We start from the raw sequence: 25,693 nt of genomic DNA, 5'->3' as shown, positions 1-25,693 counted from the left end.
TGCCTTTTATATTACTTGACAAATTTCTAAAGCAATGTTTTCTGAATGGAATGAGAATTACATGGTGTCACAGAAAGAATAATGGGATCGAGTTCTAGGAATAGCTCTGCTATTGATTTTTGTTTATACTATTAAAGTGTTCAGCCTCGTTTGTTAATCAATACAAAAGGCACAGTCCATATAACTTCTCCTGTTGATTCCTTTGATCTGGATATTCTAGGGCTCAGAGTTACAGGGTTTTGTATGCTTCTGACAGGAAATGAGAACCCCTACTTGACTTGGGACAAGAAGAGGTATTGAAGTTAATTGGTTACCAAAAAATCAAATCAATTTTGTCTCTGTTTATTAAATGGCACAAGTGATGTTTTATCTCTAGGCAATGCATTTATTAGTGGGTGTGTTTAAGAGGGGAAACGATGGGACACTCTTTAACTCATAGTTCTTCTGACAAATATCACACATTGTTAAGAACCCCAGAGGGAGTTAAGGGTAAAGTCAGTCTGTGGCAGTAAAGCAACGTTTAGTGGAAGTAATCTAATAGGAGTAAAGAGAGCATCAGTTAGAAAGAGCGCTGGGTTCAGAGTTTCCATTCCTGGTGCTGCCACACACTGATGTGTGACCCTGGGCATCTCACTTAACTTCATGAACTTCTGTTTTCTACCTGTTGTATGATGCTTAATTTTCCCACAAACAAATGACCGGTTCAAACTTGGTAACACTAGTATCGTGCCCTCTGTGAATTGAACCTGTCAGGAGCATATTTTTAATCTCTCTTTTATTTTTCATTTCAAAATATTTTATTTCAAATCCTTTTTTTTTCTTTTTGAACTTTATAAAATTTACTTTTTTTACATTTTACTTTTCCCTCTTTCTTCTTTTAATTTTCTTGATTGTTGCCTTTTCGATTAAGCTACTACACATAAATGATTACCTAATTGCTGATAACCAAGAGAAAAAGTGCTCTCTCATAACAAAAACTGACTTATTCAGATGTTTTAAAGTTTTTTGATGTGAATTAGAGCATAAAACACAAAACATTTTGCATTGGATTTATTATTTATTTGCTGCCCTCCTTTTAAAAAATGACTCACTTATGTTCTACTTTGTGTAACTTCCTAGGCAAAATATCAAAAGTTCTGAAGATACATGTGATTGTTTAATGTCCTTTGTGCTATACCCTGACAAACTGTTTTTTTTTTTTTTGTTTGTTTTTTGTTTTTTTTTCTGTCAGAGCAAGAACACTTTGTTTTGGATTTCTCCCCTCCCCTCCCACCCCCGACCTGTGGAATATTCCATCTGCTCAAGTACCCAAGATAAGAGTTACAGAGATCAGGGCAGAGGACTGGGAAGGATGAAGGAAGATAAAAGGGAAGGAAGTCACCACTAAAGAAAAAAAAATAAAAAATAAAAAAGGTGCAAAATTGATTACCTCAGTCCTCCTTTGTCTACCCCTGGGCTCCTGGGTTAAAGACATATGTGCAGCCAAAATCTAGTGTAAGGAAGAAAAACCCAACACGTCCCCTTCTTGTCACAAAACCCAAATGTGAGCCTCAGATGGTTCTGTCTGTCCAGAGGGTGCTCCCTCCAGGGAAGGGGGCGGAACAGGTCAAGAGCACAGTTTCCAGGGCAGCAGAGGTGTGTGGTGGCTGATGGTGGGGGGGCTGGCTTCCCGCCCACCAGAGGGCTGCTTTTCCGCTGGTTGGTGGTGCTTCCCATCCCCTCCCCTCCCCGGAGGCAGACATTATAGCTGGAAGCCCTCCATGGGGGCCTCAGGCTGCTGGAAGATAAACTGCTGTTGCGTTTCATCCACTTGGGGAGCCAGGCTGCTATCATCATCTTCTACGCCAAAGTAGTGCTCAATGAGGTCAAAGGCCTTCTGGTAGATCTCCTGGTTCTCATGGCTCTGGAGAAACTCAATTTTATCCAAGCCATAGGCTTCCTCGATGAGGCCACAGTAGGGATTGACCCCTGAGCCACTGCGCTTGCCCTCTTGCTCTCCGAGCCGAAGGATGTTCTCCAGTCCATTGAGGGCGACTTGCACAATCTTTGAATCCATCACAGTCAGCAAGTCGCACAGGGGTTTGATGCAGCCCAGGGAGACCAGGTACCTGATTTGTTCAGGGGTTCCTCCTGATGTGGCATTGGTGATGGCCCAGGCTGCCTCTTTCCTTGTACGGAACTCTGCTTTCTGAAGGATTTCAATCAACACAGGGAAGATATTTGCATCTATGACAGCCTGTATCTGAGCCCTGTTGCCAGCAGTGATATTTGAAATGGTCCAACAAGCTTCCTTTCGGATTGACTCCTTGGAGCTGCTCAGCAAGTGGAGGAGGCAAGGGAGGGCTGAACAGTTAAGAATGACCTGGGTCTGGATGTCATCCCCGGTGACGATGTTACCCACAGCTCTCAGAGCAGGAGAAGCCACTTTGTTATCGTTGTGCATTAGAAGCTCGACCAATCTCCGGCAGACTCCAGAGTCTATGACTGCCTGGATCTTCTCGTTGGGGCCATCAGACAGATAAGAAAGGGCCCAGCAAGCATCTGCCAGCAAGTCTGAGTCGCTGCTGAAGAGTAGGCGAGACAGCACAGGCAAACAGGGGGAGACCTTTGCAAACTCTGGGGGTGGGTTCTTGCCTCGGCACAGGTTTGACAGGGCCCAGACTGCATTCCGTGTCATTGTCACTCGTGTGGACTTGGTAAGCAGCGTTAGCAAAGGATTAAGAATGGAACAGTTCAAGACGTAATCTCGGCAAACGGAGCTGTCTCCAGCTATGTTTCCCAGTGCCCAGACTGCCTGTTCCTGTACATCCTCAAAGTCCGAGTTAAGCAGCTCTATAAAATGGGGACAGCCCCTGCTTCAATGACAATTTGGTCTGCTGAGAGGTTCCAGAGGCAATGTTCGTTAGAGCCCAGGCAGCTTCAAACTGTAATGTACAATTCTCATTCCTCTTCAGAAACTCCACAAACCGATCCACCACTCCTGGAGTATTGATAACTTCATCTATTGGAGGACTAGGTTCTTTGGAGAGCAGTTTCCGGAATTTCTGTGTGGTTGCTAACTGCAGGTCAGAATCGTCAGAAAAGAGCATCTCTACCATCTCTCTTGTGATCACGCTCTCCCCAGTGGTAGAGCTCACATAGGAGTCCATGAGGAGACTATCGAACATGGCGGCTTCTTCATTAATCAGCTCCACATTTCTCCGTTTAAAAAGTTGTTGCTCCCGTTTCTGCTTCCGGAGCTGAATGCCCTCCTCCTCTCTTCTTCGCCTCATTTCCTCAGGGTTTAGGGCATTGTTCTTATAGCTCTTCATTCGATAATTGTCTTTCCCTGGGCTCGCCATGGTCTCTTTTCAGTCCTTATTTTGCTGGTCCTCTTGGCAGCACTCAATCCTGACAGCCATGTCCTTCTTCTTGAAATACTCTTTTCCGTTGCTTTATGAGACATCAATCACTCCTTGTTTTCTTCAAATTGTGGCTGCTGATCCCCTTCTTCCCATCGCGGCTCCGCTCGCTCCTACTTGACGGCGGCAGCGGCGGCAGCTTCGGCGGCAGCTTCAGCAGACAATATCTGACAAACTGTTTTTTAAAACAATTTTACCTACCTAGCATTTAATTTCCACTTAATAATGTTTCCTTTTAAAATGAAAATTCTCATGATAATTTTGTGTGAAAAAGGCATGGCAAGAGTTATAAAGGCTCATTTGTAGAAAAATAATATAACATCAGGAATGTTAATAAGGTTCTCTTTGACCAATATTGTTCATTTTTCTTTCTACTTTTCTGCACTTTTCAGACTTTATAGCACCAGTATATAGCTTTTAGATATATTTAATAAGAAAAGATATTCTATCTTTTCTTAAACATCATAGAGATTCCAAGAATAGATTAGGCACCTAGAGAGAAAAAGTTAAGGGAAAATGTATAACCCATGTTTATTAAAATTTTTTTTGAATGTAGCATGCACAATAAATGATAATCAATTTGAATCTTTTGTTGTAGAATGCACCGAAATGTCAATCAAAAAGCAGGCCCTTGTTAATACACACTATAGAGTCAGTCCTGTGCCAGCCTCTAAAAGATCAAAAGCGTAAGAAATAGTCCCTGACTTCAAAGACCTGTCAATTCATTTTGGAGATGACATGGGAAAGTAGAAAATAAGAACTTGCTGCTGTGTGATGTAGATTCTGGGTGCTCTGGGTGTGGTGAAGATGGCAAATCAGTGAAGATGAGTTGGTCCCGATGACCTAAATGGAGGAGAGACTCATCCTGGGTCTTGGAGGATGCCTGTTATCTGAATAAGCAGAGGGCGATCCAGGTGAAAGTGTACTGGCACCTTGTGGGCCAGTGAAGAAATGAATGAGGAAGATCAGGTAGGTACTGGGAAGTAGGTTGGTTAGGTAGGAAGGTATATATTGAGGTCTCAAAGGTCTAACCAAGAAGTCTCTAATTAAAGGCACAGAACATGTTTTGACTCACATCGTCTTTCCCAAAATTGCTAAATAGTAGATGCACAAAGAAGATTTAACAAGAGTCTATCACCCGGCAGCACATGCTAGGAAATCAAATATGTACTGGATGATGTTTAGTGGAGAACTGAGAAGGGAACATGAAGTTTATGAGAAAAGGAGACCTATAGAGCAGCGAGGAGGAGAGAGAAAGATTCAGTCAGTGAAATGTAGGAAATCAGGAACCTCTAACTTTTTATTTGGAAATAATTTCAACCTTACAGAAAAAGTTACAAGATTAGCATAAAGACTCTCTTAATACTCTCCATCCAGATTCCCATAAATCATATGGTCTTCTAACAGTTTGCAAGATGGGTTGGAAGGGGGTCACTGGGGGACACTCACTCGGAAGGCTGTTTCCTTGGGTGAGGAAGTAGGGCTCGTGTAGAGCTTACACACAATGGACAAGCAAAAACGTCTGTGGATGTGAATGGCGGAGGCATGAGAGCACAACGGATGAATGCAAGAGGCCTTTCAAAGAGGAAATGGCAAGATCTGGTGGATGGCTACAATTGGAGGACAAAAAAGGGACACTTTAAATAAGATTATAAAGTTTCAAGCGTAGATGACCAAGAGGAGGATGGTACCAGCACAGGGGAGTAAATAGTTGCAGGGATGGCACTGGAGCTGGGGATGTGGCCATGGGCCTGGGGATGGGAACCAAGGAGGCAGCCTGGGGCTCTTTACTTTTGAGCTTCCTTATTGACTCTTCGCTCCCAGGCTTTTCTTCTACCTGCACTTTCTCTGTTCCTCCCTATCTGTCAGATGGGACACCTGGCTCTTCTTACCTCAGCATATTCTTCCGTTTCCATCAGAGCTTATGCCTGGTTGGCTTATTAAAATGGTCTTGAAATGAAAAGAAAAAAAAAAGGCTTATAAAATGCAGAATGATCAATCTCACATGAAGAAAACACTCCATAGAGTAGTAAAAAATGTATCCACTATGTGCTGTCAGAATCAATAATTCCAATTCCACTTGGAGAGTGAAAAAAGCAAAAAAATAATTCACATATTCTGGACAAAGTCTTCTTTAATATTCTTTCCCTTGGGGCAGTAGTTCTCAAACTTTAGTAATAAGCATCAGAATCACCCGGGGGGGGGTTGTTATAAAAGGTATTGCTTGTGCCCCCCCCTCCCCCACCAGAGTTTCAGATTTAGTAGGTTTGGGGTGGAGCTTAAGAATTTGCAGTTCTAACCAGTTTCTTAGGGAGATGCTGAATCTGCACCTTAGGACCACACTTTGAGAACCATTGTCCTCGGGTGTGCCAATGAAGGGAATCTGTTTATTCTGCCTAGAAAAGAAGGTGGATAAAGCAAGGGATGGGATGCAGGATAAAGAAGTTTCTTTGCTAATTTTATTTATTCATCTTTTTCCATTTACACAGAGAGAGTTTACCATTAAAGGGGTGGAACCAAGAGAAGTTAGGTTATGATGGGTTCCCCAATATGTTGCCACTGAAAGCTTTATCAAGCCATCTGAGTTTGATAAAAGTCAGCTAGTTGTAACTTGGCAATTTATATTAATAGAAAACAGAGATAATATTGCATAAGGAACAAGGAGGAGGGAAACAGGTGTTTAATTGTGATTAATATGCTTAATTCCACTTTTATTAGGAGAGCACACCACATAATTACCTATCCAAAGATCACTACTAATTGCATGAGTATATTGACTTACCATTTAGAAATGTGTTTAGACTTTGTCTAAATAAAGTGGATTGACTAAGCATATCACACTCAAGTCACGAAGGCCTACTTCCAAAACAACCCCTGCCAACACTGACAAGGAAAATTTAGATATTTTTTGTGATAATTCATATTCAAATAAAAGGCGCATCAATCATTTTAGTAAACACTGACAAAAATCAGTTAACTACTTTCTTGCTTATTGGTTTCATGATATTGATTTATAGGAGATGTGTGTGTAATAATGTCAGCAATAGATCATTCAAACCAAATTTTATTCTGAAGTGGTTTATATTTTAAATCAAGCATAAACCTGTAACATATTTCACCAGTGTTCCTTAGATCAAGTTAGATCACTTCACTACTTTTAAAAAATAAATAAAATTTCTCCCCTTTGTCTTTGTCTATTATATCATATAATAATGACCATGATTTTACTGGAAAGGGCAGAACTGTCTCTCATTTTCACATTTTTTTTCTCCATGAATATTAACAGTTTCTCATTATGCAAAAGACTCTTTGTATTTAATAGACAAACAATTAGCCCCAAAACTGAGTTTGTAAGTTTATTGATTATTTTAATTATTAGAAACATCGCTTTGCTCACATACCTTAATGAACAAATCGACTAGCACGATTACAACTTTAACTGGGCATTGGTAATTAATTCCAATGATCTCTTTTCAGTCTAATCCATGAGAGATTTTATAAGCCTGCTGGGATTCTAGACTTCTGCCTGTGGCCTCCTTTCTTTGCCTTAAGCACAATCTCCCCAGTCTTCCACGCATGGATTTTACTCAGTATTGGGCTACACAGAAGGTGATCTGAGTTCTCATCATAACGTTTCTTTCCTACAGCTTTAAGACCTTGGACCATTTCTCATTTCTTGCCCTCAGCTTCCTCATCTATGAAATAACAGGGTTGAGCTAGATAATATTGGTGGTCTTTTATACTTCTAATTTTAAGGCAGAACAAATATTATAAGACTGTTCTCCAACAACATTGTTGAGGTCTTCACCCACAGCTGTAAGTAACTGAAAAAGTTCCAGTTAAGAGTAAATTAAGAGTTTTCAGCCCTCCTTTAAAGATGTATGGATACACTTGGCTCCAAAATATATAGTAAATTATTTTATAAAATATTAAGTTTGAGGCAGTGAAATGCTGATACAGGTTGAACAACTGGCTTTTTGAAAAGTAATGAGTTGTCATGTTTGCTGATGTCTATAGCATAAATACTCCCACTAGGGCTGATTTCAAGCCACCAAAACAATTATCACTGAACACTGAACATGATGTTAAGCTGAGGTCATGTGCAGAGTTGGGGAGCTGTTATGAGCCAGTTTTAGGACATGAAGACCATTAATACTTGGGGTCAGGGACCTAGTTTCAGCACTATTCCCAACTTTGAGATTTTAAGCAAGTTGTCTGACCTTTTTGGACTTATCCAAAATAAGATAATTTCTTACCTATCAAATTTCTTATCAAATTTAAAAATAATTTCTTACCCATCAAATAAGGGTATAGCACTTGTTCTTTCTTCTGTGGCTACATTAATATATCAGATATAAAAGCACTTTGAAAGAATTTATCTCCTTGCCAAATGCAAATTACAACTACTATTACTTACTAAAAGGGGAAAAAAATCAATAAATGCCTTTTAAAATAACTTTCAGCAAAATAAAGCTACCAACTCTTGTGATTACAATTCTTTTAGTTACAAGAAACAGAAGTCTACTCAAGCTAGCTTAAGCAAATCCAAAGGAAATTAGTCATTCTTGTGTCATTTGAGAACTTGAAAGCAGCAGGATGGAGGTCTGTCTTATTTCTGCAGAACTTTCAGATTCTCTCTGTGGCTAGTCTTCTCTTTCTATGTTTATATATTACGTCATTGCCAATAAATAGCTTCCTTGCCCCAAAGCTCCTCTGCCCACCACCACCTGATTTTGGACTCTGTGGCTCTCAGGTCCAATTTGAGAAAGAGAGATGAAAAAATTGCCGGGGGGTGTGAGAAACAGAGAGGGAAGGGGAGATGGGAAAAGTGGAAGGAAGAGGGAGAGACTGATTTATTTAGATGTTTGCCCACTGAAATAAATTCACTGAATTTGGAAAGGTATATATACTTGTCTCAAACAGGTGTGCCCAGGGACAAGATTCACATGTATCAAAGAGCTGCCTTATGTAGATACAGAATCACATAGTGTTATAATAGATCCTTTTAGTGAAAATATTAAAAATCAATATCCTTACTCTTGGTCAAGTATTGGATGTTCTTTCTGTGAAGTTACCGATGTTTCCTTGAGGCCAAGAGCTGTTTGTCAGTAATGGGAAATCTGGAGAAACACCTAATCACCACCAGCTTTGCCTGGTGGCCATATTATGGCCCATGAGATTTAGCTGAGGCATGACTGCTCTTAAAACTTACTATAGTATTAAAATATTAATCAAATAGTGTAAATTCACTTGGAAATCACATCTTTAGTAGGGCTGACAGAGAACCAGCTTGAAAGTCCCATGCTGTAGTGAAGTCAAATGATAGCGCTGACACTGGAAAATTGTATCCGCAGCTTTTTTTTGCAAAAGTCAGGGATGAGTGAAGCTGCAGATTCATTCTGTGAAGTAGCGTCACCTGAAATAATGGGACCTTTATGTCCCAAGCTTTATTAGTCAGCACTTTAAACTACAACTGGCTGAAAGTACATCCACCTATAGATAAAGTTACAGCCAACCTGGTGTGACAAGAGCTGTCACATAATTGGAAATCTCTCCCAGCTCCTGCTGTAGCTTTAGCAGCCCTTGCTGAGAGAAGAGAGCAATGAACAAGAAACAAATCAGAAAACAAATAGACAAGAGAGTCATATTCCACTAACATACTGAACAAAATTGAGATTAACTGGTATCTAGAAAATAGCATTCTATCCAGCAGATGGGGACTAGTCAGAGTCACATGGCCTGATCATTCTTTATGAATTCCTTCCTCTGGTCCAAAATGATGTCACAAACCTCAGGGACAAACATGAAAAACTTTGACAACTGGCATATTTGCTCTGGTATGAAAACGTATAAATAAATTGCCTTAGATATAGAATTAAAAATGATAGGTCTGTTTGAGATGGCTGAATGACACTTCTTTTAATTCTAGGTATTATTTCTTAATAGTCAAACTACATATGAGATTCAGTGATTCAGTCTACACCCAAAGCTTCAGTTCTAAGTATTATGTTGTGTTTTATTTTGTTACTTATTGAACCCAGTTATACATTGCCATGAAAATTTTGGTGATTACAGTTAAGATTATGTCAAAGAGTTAGAGTAGTTCCTTTAAATTTGTGACTTTTAGGGGGTTATTGCATATTTCATTTGGAAGGGAAAAAAATGGAAAACCCTGTGGACTATCTAAGGACCATTTACAAGGCAGGTGTGCAACAGTAGCTTGATTTTTATACTGAGATGTAAAATTGAAAACCCTTATGGCGGGATAATATTCTGTGTTACTAACCTATGATTTTCTGCTCTCCCTATTTACAATCTCTTCTCACTCCAATTCTATTAGAGAATTGGCCCTGTGCTCACTGTCTTGACAGAGGCATCTGACTGGGCAGGCAATAGAAATTCCCTGTAATTCTCTCTGACTACGTGTGTCCAAACCCTAGGCTCCTAAGACAATTTAGAGCACTCACAGCACTGGTAAGAGAAATAGTATCAGGATAGAGGACAGATATCTTGCGCAAAAACACAGAAGGAGAAGGGTTTCCAATCAGATCAAAAGAAAATTTCTGGGACGGGTGGAGGGGTGTGTGTGCGAAGAGGGTAAGGGTGTTTGGTGGCCAGTGGCGGCTTGCTGGCAGGGACAGGAAATGGCTGTTTGGTGCATCTATAGGCAAAATACAGTATCAAAGAAAGATTGTGTCCCCAGTATGGAAAATAGACAGCAAAGAGCTTTTGGTAACCACGATAATGGTCACTTCAGTTGTAACCTCTGTGGGCAGATAGCTCAAATACAAAATGAGGATGATGGGGGGAAGATTAAAGACTGAGAATGGAATCTGAAAAGCCTGGCCAGGTAGGTGCTTAAAACAAAAGTTCAGTTACAGAAAATTAAGGAAGTACCATTCCTTGCCTACCCAAGATTGTGGGACACAATTTATATCTGTTTTATAATATATGTATCTACTCTGTGGGGGGAACCTGAAATTATATCCTCCTTCCTTTAATAATTTAGAAATAACAAAACAACAACAAGCTCACAAAATTGTAACACTGTTCAGACACCGGGGTGTTACAAACTTCTGGGAGCCCTGATCAATTGCCATCTTCTTAGGAGACACACATTATTTGAAAGATCCATACACTTGATAAACTACTTGAATATATGTATGAGAGGCATATAAAGGTTAAACATTTTCTTACATTCTTATTTCTTACATCATAATCTTATCATGCTAAGGATGCATGGAAAAGTAACATTAATGTTACAGGAAAGAGGAAGAACTAAAATTTAAGCAGTATTATCTAAATAGCCAGTAGCCAATTATTCCCAGGCTAGTTAAAAAAGCAAGCAAGCAAGGGAGAGACAAGAATAATTACAATTAATTAAATCAATAAAGACTTTTTGATTCATAATGTCATTACACTAGAGTCATAAAGTGGCAAACTCCACTATGGTAACCATCCCTCACATTTAAATAGAGCTTTATAAAGTGCTCATACATGTAAAATCTGTTTAAATCTTCATAACTTGATGAAGTATATAGGACAGCTACATAAAAAAATAAATAACATAATTTCGGTAGTGATAAATGTTGTAAAGAAAAATAACAGAGGACTAGGGGATTGTGTGTGTGTTGCTATTTTAGTGATCAGGAAAGAAAGAAGTGACATTTGTGTACAGACCTGAGTGGAATGAGAGATGCACCATGGAAAGATGCAGTGGAAGGGTGTTTTGGAAAGGCAACAGCAAGCATAGGAGCAGAGGTTCCAAAGAAGGTGAGTCTGGCTATAAAGAAATGAACAAGTAAGTGACAGGCCATGTAGTCAGAGAGGCAATCAGGAAGACCATTTTAGGTCAAATTAAGGAGTTATATTTTAACCTGAGTGTGATAATGAGCCACTGAAAAGCTTCAAACAGGACACGAGATCTTAATTAATTTTTTAAAAAATATGACTGGGGCTGTCATACGGGTAAGGGACTGTAGGACAGCCAGAGTGAAGCAAGAAGACCACTGCAATAGTACAGATGAGAGATAACAGGGAGAAGCAGTGGAGATGATGAACTGTGGTTGGATTTGGAATCTATTTTGAAGGTAGAGTCAACAGGATTTGTACTGGATGTGGGGCCTGAAGGGGGTGGGGAGATGAGAAAATGAGTCGAATCAAGGATAGTTTGGAGCCTGAACAACAGAGAAAAAGGTAGTGCCATGTCTTGAAAGAGAAGAGATTTAACGGTTAAGGGACAAACTAAGAATTCCCTTTATCTGAATGTTCAGGATAGCTACTATCCTACCCTCTGCGTATTAATTCCAGTACATTTAGGAGAAATACTCCCAGGAATTCTGTTGATTTTAATACAGTAGGTATGACCTGTCTGGAGAACGTCTCTTATGTTCATTTGTTTTGGTGACCAGATATGTGGAACTGTTGTTTCAAGAATTTTCTGATTGTTCTCTTGAATGTTCTTTAGCTGAGTTACTGACTTTTGGTTTACTTCCTAAGGGTTAAGGATCCTCTAACTGTGGTTGTCCTAAAAGCACATTTAATGTACCAACTCACATGGGCTTAATTAGCCCTCTGCCAGTTATGTACTCCCAGGAAAGAAGGATAGCTGTGCCTATTTAAAATTTCAAGTCCTTCATTTGCACAGAGGAACTCGGATTCACCTCTGAATTTGATTTTTTGCGTTATTGAATGTAAGTTAGAAAAACTATGAAGGGAAATCTAATGTTCCACTTAAGCCAAGTGATTTTCCTTCAAAAGGAGAGAAGAGACAAGTTTTAAAATATGTCCTACCACCTTTTCCTTAAAATAATTCTTCGTGATAGGAAAAAAATATGTTTAGACCAAATGTTCTCAAGCGCCAGCCATCAGCAAACTACCCTTCACATTAGTATGGCTATATGGCTATGTAAGTGCTATATGTGGTGTGGGTTTGCTAAAAGTCAACTTGCAAACCATAATGGTCAGCATACCACAGTAGGGAAACACTCTGTAAGTTAAATCTTTGGAAAAGAGTTAAATTCATAGTGTGACCACTTTAAAGATGAATTTTAGTACTGGCTATATTTGCATTTACTTAACTAAGAAAGTATTTGCCCAGAGTTGTTTGAAAATGCACGCCAGAAGCTCTCTTTCAAACAGAAATAACTCCTCTTAGGCGGAAGGGAACAAAAGGTCTCGTATAAAAAAAAAAAAAAAAAAAGGCCTCTTATAAATCTACTGCTATCTTCTCCAGGATCTAAAGTACAACTCCTTAGGACTTTGACGCTATTGCTTAGTTAAGAGACCTTGCAATGCCTAGAAATGCGAATCCCTCCACAATGCCTAGAACACTTTTGTATTCATGATGTTTTGCTGAATGAGGTAAAAGTTTACATTTTACTGTATACATTTTAACAAATTCATATTTAGCAAGTCTTGCTTGCATACTTTTTAAAACTCGAAATAGGTTTCAGGCCCTGCTAACACTTTGTTCATTCCCATCCAGTCTTCAAAATCAACCTGGGCTCACTCCCTCTGTGCAGGCTTCTTGACTTCACACACTAGGCACACCTATTGTCTGGGCAGATCATGCGATTATCTGTTATTAACTAGATAATGTGATTATCTAGTTGAATTGCATATTTTAAGTACAAAGGAAACACCTTAACATCTAGAATCTACTTACAAATGAAAATATTCTTTTTCTCTAAATTCTAGATGTGTTATTAATATTGTTCTACTTTCCTTCCTCCATCCCTCCCTTCCTTCCTCTCTTCTCTCTCTCATCTGTCTCTCCCTCCCCCTCTTCCTCCCCTCTTATCACATTCCCACATCCTTTGTGTGATGTGCTTTGCATTCCATTTTTTTTTTTTTTTTAATTAGAACTGCTAGGTCTAAGGGGACATGTTTTTTTTTTTTTAATTTTTATTTATTTATTTATTATTTTTGGCTGTGTTGGGTCTTCATTTCTGTGCGAGGGCTTTCTCTAGTTGCGGCAAGCGGGGGCCACTCTTCATCGCGGTGCACGGGCCTCTCACTGTCGTGGCCTCTCTTGTTGCTGAGCACAGGCTCCAGACACGCAGGCTCAGCAGTTGTGGCTCACGGGTCCAGTTGCTCCGCGGCATGTGGGATCTTCCCAGACCAGGGCTCAAACCCATGTCCCCTGCATTGGCAGGCAGATTCTCAACCACTGCGCCACCAGGGAAGCCCCGCATTACATTTCTGATTATGGATGATTCTGACACATTTCTTGGATCTGCTATTCTAAATCTCTTCAGGACAGTTCCTTAGTTTACTTGGCACAAAACAAAATCATCATCAACTAAATATGGGCTCATATTTTCCCATTAATGACATGGTTCCAAATAGGCATTCTTGAAAGAAGTATTTTTTAAAAAATTTTGATTAAATTATCACGTTAAAGACTGAAAAACAAGCAGCTTCTGTGTATTTGTAACCATGATGGTAAAGAGTATTTTAAATAGGAAAATGTTACGAGAAAACACACTGTTAGTATATTGAATATAATAAAAGCACTTGCTTTATCACCTGTATCCATTTTAAACTCAGCCCCTGCGGTTCATGAAGATACATATACAAAAGCAAACATGTACAAGCAAAAATGGCAGAATGGAACTGAACTGAGGTTGACTGGGATCTTTGGGCTCGGATCAGAGGTCAGCACACTATAGCCTGTGGGACAAATCCAGTAAGCTGCCCGTTTTTGTTTGGCACATGAGCTAAGGATAGTTTTCACATTTGTTATATGGTTAGAAAAAAATTAAAACAAGAATTAGATCCTGTGACACATGAAAATTATGTAAAATTCAAATTCCAATGTTTATAAAGTTTTATTGGTAAACAGCTATGTTCCTTCATTTATGTATTGTCTATGGCTGTTTTCGTCCTACAGTGGTAGGTTGAAAAGCTGCAACAGGGACTATATGTCCTATGAAGCCTAAAATGTTTGCTACTTGGTCCTTTAAGCAAAGTTTGCCCACTCATGGCTTAAATCACCTTTCTGCTCAGAAGATAATCAGTTTTCCACACAGTGACCTAAAAAACAACACAATATAAACTTTTTGAACTACGGAAACCATTTATTAGAAACAATGGTAAAGTGATAATTGATTGTTATGTGAGTTTATTTTCCAGGTTCATGCTTTGACCTAATGATGGTCGTCTTGAATTCGCCCAATTTGGGGAAAGGAGAGACCAGATCTGGTCATGGCTCTGCCATCACTTAACTATGTCAATGGCCTTGGGAATGTCAAAGCCTCTAGGAACTTCTGTTGGCCTATAAAGCAAAAGGATGAAGTTAGGTTACTGCCATGGTCCTTCCTAGGTTTTTGTTTTGTTTTGTTTTTGTTTTGTTTTTTTACTAATTATTGAGAGAATTAGTTAAGAAAGAGGCAGTCAAAAATAATGGTTAGGGCTTCCCTGGTGGTGCAGTGGTTAAGAATCCGCCTGCCAATGCAGGGGACACGGGTTCAAGCCCTGGTCCGGGAAGATCCCACATGCCGCGGAGCAACTAAGCCCGTGTGCCACAACTACTGAGCCTGTGCTCTAGAGCCTGCAAGCTACAACTACTGAGCCCATGTGCCACAATTACTGAAGCCCACGCGCCTAGAGCCCATGCTCCGCAACAAGAGAAGCCACCGCAGTGAGAAGCCCACGCACTGCAACAAAGAGTAGCCCCCACTCGCCACAACTAGAGAAAGCCTGCGCACAGCAAGGAAGACCCAATGCAGCCAAAAATAAATTAAAAAAAAAAAGATTAAAAAAAAAAATAATGGTTAGATTACCGACACTCATGTCAACTAGATCAGTTTGAAGCACTGGGCTCTCTGTAGAGTTGAAAAGAACTTAACTGGTCTGTTGTGAGACAGGAAGGAAGGGGGCAGGACACAACCATTAAAAGAATGACCAAAAAAAAAAAAAAAAAAAAAGAATGACACAACCATTAAGAAGAACACGATACAACAAAAACTGGTCAGAACCTACTAGGCCCAAGATGGTGGAAGATTAGACTTCCAGTAGACTTTGAGCCTCTTTATATGCTCATTGTAACGCATTAGCAAGCTAAATGACACACCCACAGGTGCCATCACAGTTATGAGGCAGAATATAAGAGGCCAAAAAGTAGGCGGTGCCCCAATTCCTGGGAATCCCCGCCCCTTCCTCAAGATAGTTAGAATATTCTTATGAAGTTACCCAGCCCATAATAACTAACCACTCCCACACCTTGGGGCTGCTCTCGCTTTCCAAGAGGACCCCATGCCCTGGGGTCACCTCTTGCCTTCTGAGATGGCCCACACTCTGTCTATGGAGTGTGTATCTCTCTAAATAAACCTGCTTTCACTTTACTGTGGCTCGTTCTTGAATTCTTTCCTGCATGAAGCCAAGGACCCTCACTTGGTGGCCCATTCCAGGGACTCACTCAAGACCTGGGGCACGACCATCCTGTCATGCCCCATTTTTCCTACAACAGTTGTGCATTCAGTGAGATAATATATTGGAAATCTGCTTAGTACAGAGTAAGCACTTAAATATAAAATGCATCAGCTGAGCACTGAGCTGAACTGCAAAAGTCAGTGACTCCGTGATCTGTGATCACTGAGTGACTCAGTGATCTCTATTACTCCTGTCATGGTCTCACAGGGGGTGAAGCAGGAAAACACTGTCTGGACAGCAAGCGGAGATGTTCTCCACCAAGCACAGGATCCCTCGATAGAATGGCTGCAGTGTGCCTGCTTTTTTGCTGACATGTGAATGGAAAGACTAAATTTCAGTCTCTGATTCCTAACATTACTATTTCTTAAAACTCCAGAACTGCCAGGTGAAAAGGAATCAGGTGACCCCCCAGCCTCTCATTAGCTGCTGTTGTATCACCCGCAGGAACTGTAAAACCATGGACAGCTACTGAGCAGAATTGTTTAGACCAACTATTTCACAATAAAGACATTATTTTGAACATACACATGCATCAGTGAAGAATAGCATTATTTAAAATGAGACTTTCAGGTCCCAAATAATTTGGGGTTTTCCCCTCGATTTATTTTTCTTTTCCCCTTGATTTTTAACGGATGAAGAAATAATCCAAGAGCAGTCACCACTTAGGAACATGGAAGTTTCCTTCTAAGTAAGTAATTTGGGTAAGAAGGCATCACCTTAGCAACAACACATTCCACAATTGTGATTGACATTGGCATAATATTCTAATAAAATCAGCTAGTTTTTTCCACTGCTCCAACACTTTGGTGAAAAATGGGACAGAGGGAAATGATTTCCCGGAGACTGATAAAAGTGACATCTCAGACTTTAACTGATTCACAATAAACACATTGTATTATTTTCACCTGATTTCTACCTATACTCCTTCATAGACACTCCTCATTATCCCCAAAACTTCATTCAAGAAGAAAGTATTGGGGCTTCCCTGGTGGCGCAGTGGTTGAGAATCTGCCTGCCAGTGCGGGGAACACGGGTTCGAGCCCTGGTCTGGGAAGATCCCACATGCCGTGGAGCAACTAGGCCTGTGCGCCACAATTACTGAGCCTGCGCGTCTGGAGCCTGTGCTCCGCAACAAGAGAGGCCGCAGCAGTGAGAGGCCCGCGCACCGCGATGAAGAGTGGCCCCCGCTTGCCGCAGCTAGAGAAAGCCCTCGCACAGAAACGAAGACCCAACACAGCCATAAATAAATAAATTAATTATTTAAAAAAAAAGAAGAAAGTATCAATATTTGAACAAGAGAGAAGAGTTGAAAACAACAGCAAAAGTTGTACAAAATTATCTACTTGGAAGAATCAACCTGAATTACTCCTCTCTCACCAGACTGCTTTCTCATCGCTCTGAATCTCACAGTGAAAGTGGAAAATCAATTTCATTACCAAGCAACGTTTTCAATCAGAGCCCTCAAACTATTCAACATGAGTTAAATTTTCCCAGGTATGTTATCATTGGTCTACCTCAATATTTATGCGATGGTTTGAAAATTTTGTTTGGAAAAAAGGAAAAGGAAATACTCCCAAGTTGGGAAAATGCATCAACCATGAAACACAAATCCATCCTACATAGTGTTCCATGTCAAATGCAAAGATTTCTCAAAGCTCAATAGTTACATACTAATGTGAAATTAGAAAAAAATCCTGAAATTATCTATTCAGATCCACAGAATTAACAAATACCACATTAATTCTTCTAAATCTTTTTTTTTAAAATATATATTTATTTATTGATTTATTTTTGGCGGGTTGGGTCTTCATTGCTGCTCACAGGCTTTCTCTAGTTGTGGCTAGTGGGGGCTACTCTTCGTTGTGGTGAGTGGGCTTCTCATTGTGGTGGCCTCTCATTGCAGAGCACTGGCTCTAGAGCACAGGCTCAGTAGTTGTGGCACACGGGCTTAGCCACTCCGTGGCATGTGGGATCTTCCTGGACCAGGGCTCGAACCTGTGTCCCCTGCATTGTCAGGCAGACTCCTAACCACTGTGCCACAAGAGAAGTCTCCCTTCTAAATCTTTTTATAAGCAGTGGATTTAACTAGGAATAACTATAAATAATAAGCCAAAATGGGATCAGAAACTTCTTTCTATTAAGACCCAATTTGTTGGCTATAAGCTAATTTTTCTGCCTCTCATGCTGCATCAGAATAGAAGTGTATTAATTAAATAATTGCAAAGAAAATAGCAGTTATGGTATTTTGCATACCAAAGGGCCCTAAAGGATTTCACAGCCTTATGGTAAATGCGGAGGAGTATAAAAAAGCGCAACTTGAAAAAATTACTCACACTACTTTCATTTATAGTACTGAAATGACTAATTACTTGCCAAGTTCTGTTTATAGAGAATTCTCTTCAAGAAGCTCAAAGTATTTTACAGATCTCTCTAATTGATCTTCACCATTTTACAAATGTTAAAGCTATTTGTAAAATTAGAATTCCCCCGGAACAAAAATTAAATGCAAAGAGAAGTTAAGTATATCAGCTGAGTAAATGCGTAGAGCTTAGAAGAGAATTCAGTTGTGTTCTGTCTCCTCAGCCATGTTCTATACTGTTTTTAAAATATATTTTGGACCAGTAGGAAGTAAGTCACAATGCTCAGTCCTAAGCATTTTTTCTTTCTTTCTTTTTTCTTCTTCTTTTTTTTTTTTTTTTACAACAGCTTTGAGGTATAATTGATATACAAAAAAATTGCACATCTTTAATAATGCATAAAATTTGATGAGTTTGGACCTAAGCATTTTCAACAGCTTAATACATGAGTTGTACTTAATTTTAGATACAACTCTTGCGGCCCAATAGGTTAGTCAAAATCCAATATTACAAAAAAGTTAACAACCTTCACCTTTCACATCAATCATAGGACTGAAAGAAATTTTGAGGGATCAGTTGTCCTCTTAGCTTATTTTCTTTCATTTATTTACTATACATCAAGTACCTATTATGTGCCAGGCAATGTGTTAGGCACTGTAGTTTCAATAACCAGCAAAATAAACATGGTCCTTATCCACACTGAGTGTCTGATTGCAATCTCATTAAAGTATTCTAAATTATAATGACCTCCCTCAATTTTATATATGTCCAAAGAAGATACCAAACTTTTCATGAGTAATTCATCCCAGTGTTAACAGTGTTGAATAGACAGAAAATTCTTCCACATCTGGCAAAAGTCTTTCATTCTATAATTGTACCAAATTCTTCTTGCTGGATATTCCATGGACATGAAGATTAGGTCAATATGCAAAGATCATTCATAGAATTTCAGAGTATTTAACTTTTCCCCAAACTCCTCTCCTCTAGATACCAGATTTCCTCTGATTATCATCGTGAATTTCTAGATAATCTGGGGTTTTGCTTGGGTTTTCATCATATCATAGTGATTTATCTAAAAATATTTATTATGCATGTAGGTATCAGGCACTCACTGGACATTGATGATATAACTGCATACAACACAGACTGATACTGGTTTCTTCATGTGATATTTAGACTGGTGTAGTAATAATTTTTTCCTTGTTGATAAAACATAGAGACTAACTCGTACTTTTTTATAGTTTAAACTCCCCTATTCACTCTGTTTTATATTCATTCTATGTGTTCTATTTTAGTATATTTTCTATATAAATAGGTATCAAATTATAAGAAACATGTACTTAATATATATTATATATAACTCTCTCTATATTTAGACAGATAGATAGATTAGACAGAGATATATGGCAACATACTATTTTAAATTTAGTACAATGTGTCACTGATTACTTACACTTAATTAACCTATGTTAACCAAGATATTGGAGCTTTTAGATACAAAAGATTTTATCATTAGGTTTAGAATGAACTGCCCCTTACCAGGATTTATGCTATGAGGTATCATTTGACTTCTCTGGATCTCAACTAAATCATCTGTAAAATTAGCATGTACCTCATAGGTTTGCTGCAAGGATTAAATGACATAGTTAAGTGCCTAGAACAGGTTAGAAATACAATAAACGTTAAGTTTTCTTTTTCTCTCTGGAGATAAGATTATAGCCAGCTGTGAACTCATCTAGTCATTTTGTCATCTGGGCCAGATTTCCGCCAGTTTTGCTGAGGCATACAGTAGAACTTTCCAGGCTCAAGGAAAGAATAAAAGAAAGGTGATGGAGTTGTTTTAAAATAGCTGGTTTTGCTGTTTCTATATCAATGATGACAACAGGTATAATAAACTCATTGGAGATGAGATCATATTTAGAATTGAGCAAGTACGTAATGAGATGCCTCAGGATTCAAGTTAATAAGAGAATGAACTGCACTATACTCTAATGAATGGAAGTATTACTTTATTTGGAAAGAATTTAGTTGAATTAATTTCTATAAATGACATGAACAATGAAAAGCTTTGTTCAAATAAATCTAAATAATCTGACCTGGATTTTCCCCTCATATTTTTCTCAGCTTTTCTCCAAACACAAGAAAGTTCTTAGATCTTTGGTATCTTGCAAAGAATAACCAAATGGAATAAAACAGAATCAGTTTTCAGTCCTGGCTCTGCCATTTACTAATTGTATGATATCACACAAGTTATCCCAACTTCTTGAGACTCGTCTCCATAAAATAGGAAAATATATACCTTACTTACAAGGTTATCAAAAAGGTTAAATGAGAATGTACATAAAGCGTTCAACACTGGGTCTCTGGTCTAAAGTAGGCACTAAAAATTGTCATTTTCTACTTCCCTTAACACTAAATATTTAGAACAAGCGCCACATCTCAAATGCATTGCTAAATGGTGCATATTACTAACCTAGCTCGGTGTTTCCTCAAGTTAAATGGCTCAATTTCTCCCACAGAATATTGCTATCAGAATAATAATAAAGGTTTCATTTTAAATATTTTCCATGCTTTCTGAATTATGGAGCACATAGCTTCCTTCAAAGAGATCACTCACATAAAGACTCTAACTTAAGCAAGTTCTTAGTTTGAACAATGAAGGTAATTAAAATACATTTCCCTTTCAATCCTTATAACCAAGAATAATAGCAGAAGCATGAGAAATTTCAACGAGTAGATTATTTTTTTTTTTTTTTTTTTTTTAAGTAGTAATCTTTTTTTATTTATTTATTTATTTATTTATTTATTTTTATATTTTTTTATGGCTGTGTTGGGTCTTCGTTTCTGTGGGAGGGCTTTCTCTAGTTGCGGCGAGCGGGGGCCACTCTTCATCGCGGTGCACGGGCCTCTCACTATCGCGGCCTCTCTTGTTGCGGAGCACAGGCTCCAGACGCGCAGGCTCAGTAATTGTGGCTCACGGGCCTAGTTGCTCCGCGGCACGTGGGATCTTCCCAGACCAGGGCTCGAACCCGTGTCCCCTGCATTGGCAGGCAGATTCTCAACCACTGCGCCACCAGGGAAGCCCAACGAGTAGATTATTTTGTTTGGCAACCAGTCATCCTTGACTAGCCTTTAATATTACGAGGGATGGAGAATTAATGAACCAATATGTCATTCTTATTTTGACATACAAATACAATTTAAGGGATGCTGACAGCTAAATTTTCCATTTGCCATCATTTCAAATCCACCTTGTAGGTATTTCTTGCTTCTATTTCCTGCATTTTATGCTCACTGCCCTACTTTAGGTCCTCATTATCTTCTGCCTGCACGTGCCAATTTGAGGAACCTTTTTTCCTGGCTTCTCAGCATCTATACTCAATCTCTTCAATCCATTTTTTTTTTTTTTTACATTGCTGATAGTAGAGCAAACTTTCTAAAAGACAAATCAGACCATGCCAGATATTATGTGGCTATTCAAAATTCTTCAGGAGCTTTCTTTAGTAGCTTCACAATTGGATGTCAGTGTTCCAAGAGAGCCAAAACTTGAGGATCCAAGACCCAGAGAGAAGGGAAGCAAAGAGAAGTAAGCCTGACATTGTATGGCTTGAGTCATTTGATAATTCCTAAATGGAGCACCCAACAGAAAATGGTCACTAACGGCTAAGAAATTAGAAGAGCTTTAGGCAGTTTCACAATTTGGAAAGACAGAAATTGGAGTTTAGGGCTTGCTAAGTAGGAGATACCCTGGCGAATACGCCAGACTCTCTCCTGAGACTTCTGAAAGGCTGCATCCTAAGAGTAAGGCGAGATCTTACAAAAATGGAAACCCAGACTTAATCCCTGATTGGATTAGATTGACTTGACCTTTCTCTAACAGCCTTCCAGATAAAAATGAAAATCCTCTCTGGAGGGAGAAAACATTAAGAGATTATAGAAACAGCCCTATGGGTGGCTGGGTAGGAGAGTTATAAGACATAAACTTTAAGTAACTGTGATTAGTATATTCAGGAAACCAGAGAACAAGGCAAAAAATTCAGGGTCGTTCTACCCATACCTGATCCTGTCTCAGTCTTGTTAATCTCAGTGAATGGCACCACCATATAATTAAGGCCAGACCCTAGAAGTCATCTTTGATTCCTTTCTTTCCCTCAATCCCCAAAGCCAATCCATCAGTAAGTCCAGCTGACCCTTCCTCAAGCATACATTTGTTTACATCTACTCCTCATCTCTACAGCTGCTACCCTAGTCTTGAGCTGTCATCATCTCTCATTTGGGTTCCTGGCAATAGCCTTCCGCTGGTTTTTGTGACTCCATTCTTCTTACCTCTCAATCTATTTGTCATGCGTCAACCAGACTGAATTTTTTTTTTTTAAAGCCAGTTAGATCATGCTACTCTTCTACTTAGGACACTCTAATAGCATCACATTTCATTAAGAATCAACTGAAACTGTTTATCATGGCTTGGAAGGTCCTACATGATTTGGCCCTGTCCTCATTCTTCTGTTTCGGTGGTTCTCAGCCAGGGGCAATTGGCAATATTTGAAACATTTTGGCTGTTACAACTGGATGTTGGGATTGGGGGCGTGGCTACTAGCATCTAATGCGTAGTATGCTTCTAGGCATACTACAATTCAGAACACAGCTCCTCACGACAATGAATTATCCAACCCAAAGTATCAGTAGTGCTGAGGTTGATGAAACTTCATCTGACAATCTATCAGTAGTCACTTTATTCTAGGTTATCTGCTTTCTTTTCCTTCTCAGAACAAGCCCGACACATTCTCATCTCCAGGCCTTCTGAACTTGCTGTTTCCTCCACCTGGAATACTCTTCCCTCTGATTTTCACAAGGCTGGCTTCTTGTATCATTTAGGTCTTGATTCATACAACGTCTCCTCGGAGAGGCCTTCTATGACTGTTCCTTCTAAAACAGTTTCCTCTGTTGTTTTTGATAGTTCCTCCAAGAGCTCTTTTCTTAATCCAGAACTTATTTTTGTGCGTTTTATTGTCTACCTCTCCCACCAAAATGCAAGCTCAATGAATGCAGAAACCTCCTCCATTTCATTCATTCCTCTACTCCCAGTGCCTTGAATGGAGCTGAACTCATTATAAACAGTCAAAAATTGTTTGTTGAATAAATTACCATATCAACATAGCATAGGCCTTCACTGACTTGACAAAAGTTGCAGCTAGATTGCACTTCATTCCTGGGACCCAGCGTATACCCAATGGGTAGCCATTCCTCTGGATCTTTCTCCCTCTTTTTATCCCTCTCAGAATTCAATGTCACTGGAACTTGGTTGTGTCCTCTACCATGTATTTGTTGAGTATTTATTACATACAAAGAACTGTGCTAAGCATGACACTGTGACATAGATGGCATATTCCAACTCAGCAGAGGAGGAGAGAGATGAGGAGAGTTTAGTAACATTCTTGAAATAACACAGCAAGTCATTTTGAAACAGATAGATAAATAAGAATTTCACATAGCTATTCATTTCATACAAATGACAAAACATTTTGCTTAGATTGAATGGGACTGAGATTTCACCAGAATCTCAGTATAATTTTCCTATCAAGAACAACTATGAATGATACTCTATGAATACACCATAATCAATTCATTCTATAGTTTGTTTGCAGATTTTGTCTATGTATACTGGTTATTCTCCTTCTTTATTGACAAAAATGGTCTACTTAAAAGTTAAGGATAACTTAGGTTTATTAGAAATGAACAAGAATATTAGTAACATAAATAATGTCTCTGAATGTCTTGTGAATAGAATAAAATTATTTCCTATTTTATCCTCTGGTGGTTAATGTAATCTAAATACTTTATATATACCTTATATAAAATGTACACAACTGGGCATATAAAAAAGTTATTTCTTAAAAAAAAAAGTTATTTCTTACCTTCTTTATTAGTATATAAATCCCCTTATTCCAATCATTCTCATGGGGAAGAGGGGGAGGCGATTTTACCCCCCGCCTCAAGAACTGGACTATATTTAAACTACGAATAGTTTCTACTCTTAGCTTAAATTTCTATTCTTAGTTTAAATATTCTCCAATTTATAGGTCTTTCCTTACAATTGTGTTTTTAATCAGTAACATCAAGTGAAAATAGCTGGGTGTTACAAAACTTTTCTGAATCTTGGTGCACGTTCTATGATGCTTTCAGAGGTGATACTGTCTTCCTTGGGCTGATCTGGATTTGATATTATCTGTTATCTACGTAAGATAATTTTATTTTTCCTTCATCATTTTTTGTCTAATTGTATACATGTGTACACACACACACACACATGCACGCCCTTGCTACATCTGCAACAGACTTATAACTTTACTTAAGTTTGGCTTTAATTAAGTTATGGAAATGGAGTCCTTAACAAAGTTCCTTTAATAATGCTATTAACTGGTAACTACATGTTTCCCCATTACAAAGTAAAATTTTAATGATTATTTATTACACACTGTATGTTACACAGTACAATCAGCACACATGAACAAATTGGAGTTTGCCACATATAATGAAATCATAAAACCTGAGAGTTCTATTCAATTACACTGAAGAGCAGGAAGCTCTTTTTTTTGCTTTCCAAATCGAACAGCCTCAGCAGAGGGAAGATCAGATATTTCTATACCAAAGTCCATCATAGGCTTGTCTAATTAAATTGAAAAACAAAAAGCAAAAAAACGCATTTGACCTTAGGAGGGATGTATGTTAAAGGACCTCCTGGGAACTTGATATGGGACATGAGAACTTCTGAAATGGCTGGGTAAAGAGTTTTCATTTCTGTAAAATGCATGTTGTATTATCAGGAAACGATCAATGTCTTTTGTTTTTTACACGAGATACACTCAAGTCCTTTCCAACAGAGAGGCTGCATATCTGAAAGAGGGGAGAAAAACATTTTCACCTTAAAGCCCCCTTGTTTAAGACTTGTGATTGTTTTTACTTTTTTCCATAAAAGCAGAAAGATTATCTTGCACATTTCTCAAATAAAGTGTAACAAAACTGAGATGAGTATCACCATTTCTGTCCTTAAAGCAATGACAAAAAAAATCACCATTTCTGTCCTTATCAACACCTGCCCTGACTTGAGTTCCCTCATTCAAACTCACAGAGGCTGAGCTGTGAGTAGTGGGCAACCCCTCTGCCATAATTTCCCTCACTCACTTAGTGATCCACACCTGTTCCAAGTGCTGAAGTATTCAGAAAATTGAAGAGTCCCACCTTTAAGTAGATATAGAATCCAAGTGTAGCAAGACATTGTGTAACTCTACATTTGGTAGGAAATAAAGAGAAAGAGACACTTTTGTAACTGGTTACTTGATATAGCTTAATTTGTATCATTATGATTTAAAAAATAAATCTATGTATGGTCTTGCCAGAAAGGTGAGACAAGCTCCACTTTTTGTCTGATTTGAGAAGTATATTTCCTATTATTAAGCCTAAATCTAATGGCATTTAAAATAAAAGTTCATCTGTCCAAAG

General features: G+C 38.8%; 2 protein-coding genes across 4 annotated transcripts in view; both read right to left on the bottom strand.

Annotated features, from left to right (window-relative positions):
• The window catches only part of PRKG1 (protein kinase cGMP-dependent 1), a 1,248,399-nt gene that overhangs the window by 710,353 nt on the left and 512,353 nt on the right, over positions 1-25,693 (bottom strand). The window lies entirely within an intron of this gene.
• LOC118882431 (importin subunit alpha-7-like) lies at positions 1,275-3,568 on the bottom strand. Its single transcript, XM_036828094.1, is given in 3 exon segments — positions 1,275-2,840; positions 2,842-3,346; positions 3,494-3,568. Coding segments are annotated over 3 exon segments (1,608 nt in total). The 5' UTR covers positions 3,498-3,568; the 3' UTR covers positions 1,275-1,741.

Source organism: Balaenoptera musculus, chromosome 16, assembly GCF_009873245.2.
Source record: "Balaenoptera musculus isolate JJ_BM4_2016_0621 chromosome 16, mBalMus1.pri.v3, whole genome shotgun sequence".
Taxonomy (NCBI): domain Eukaryota; kingdom Metazoa; phylum Chordata; class Mammalia; order Artiodactyla; family Balaenopteridae; genus Balaenoptera; species Balaenoptera musculus.
Note: the sequence above shows the minus strand (reverse complement) of the source record. Positions and strands in the feature narration are given on the sequence as shown.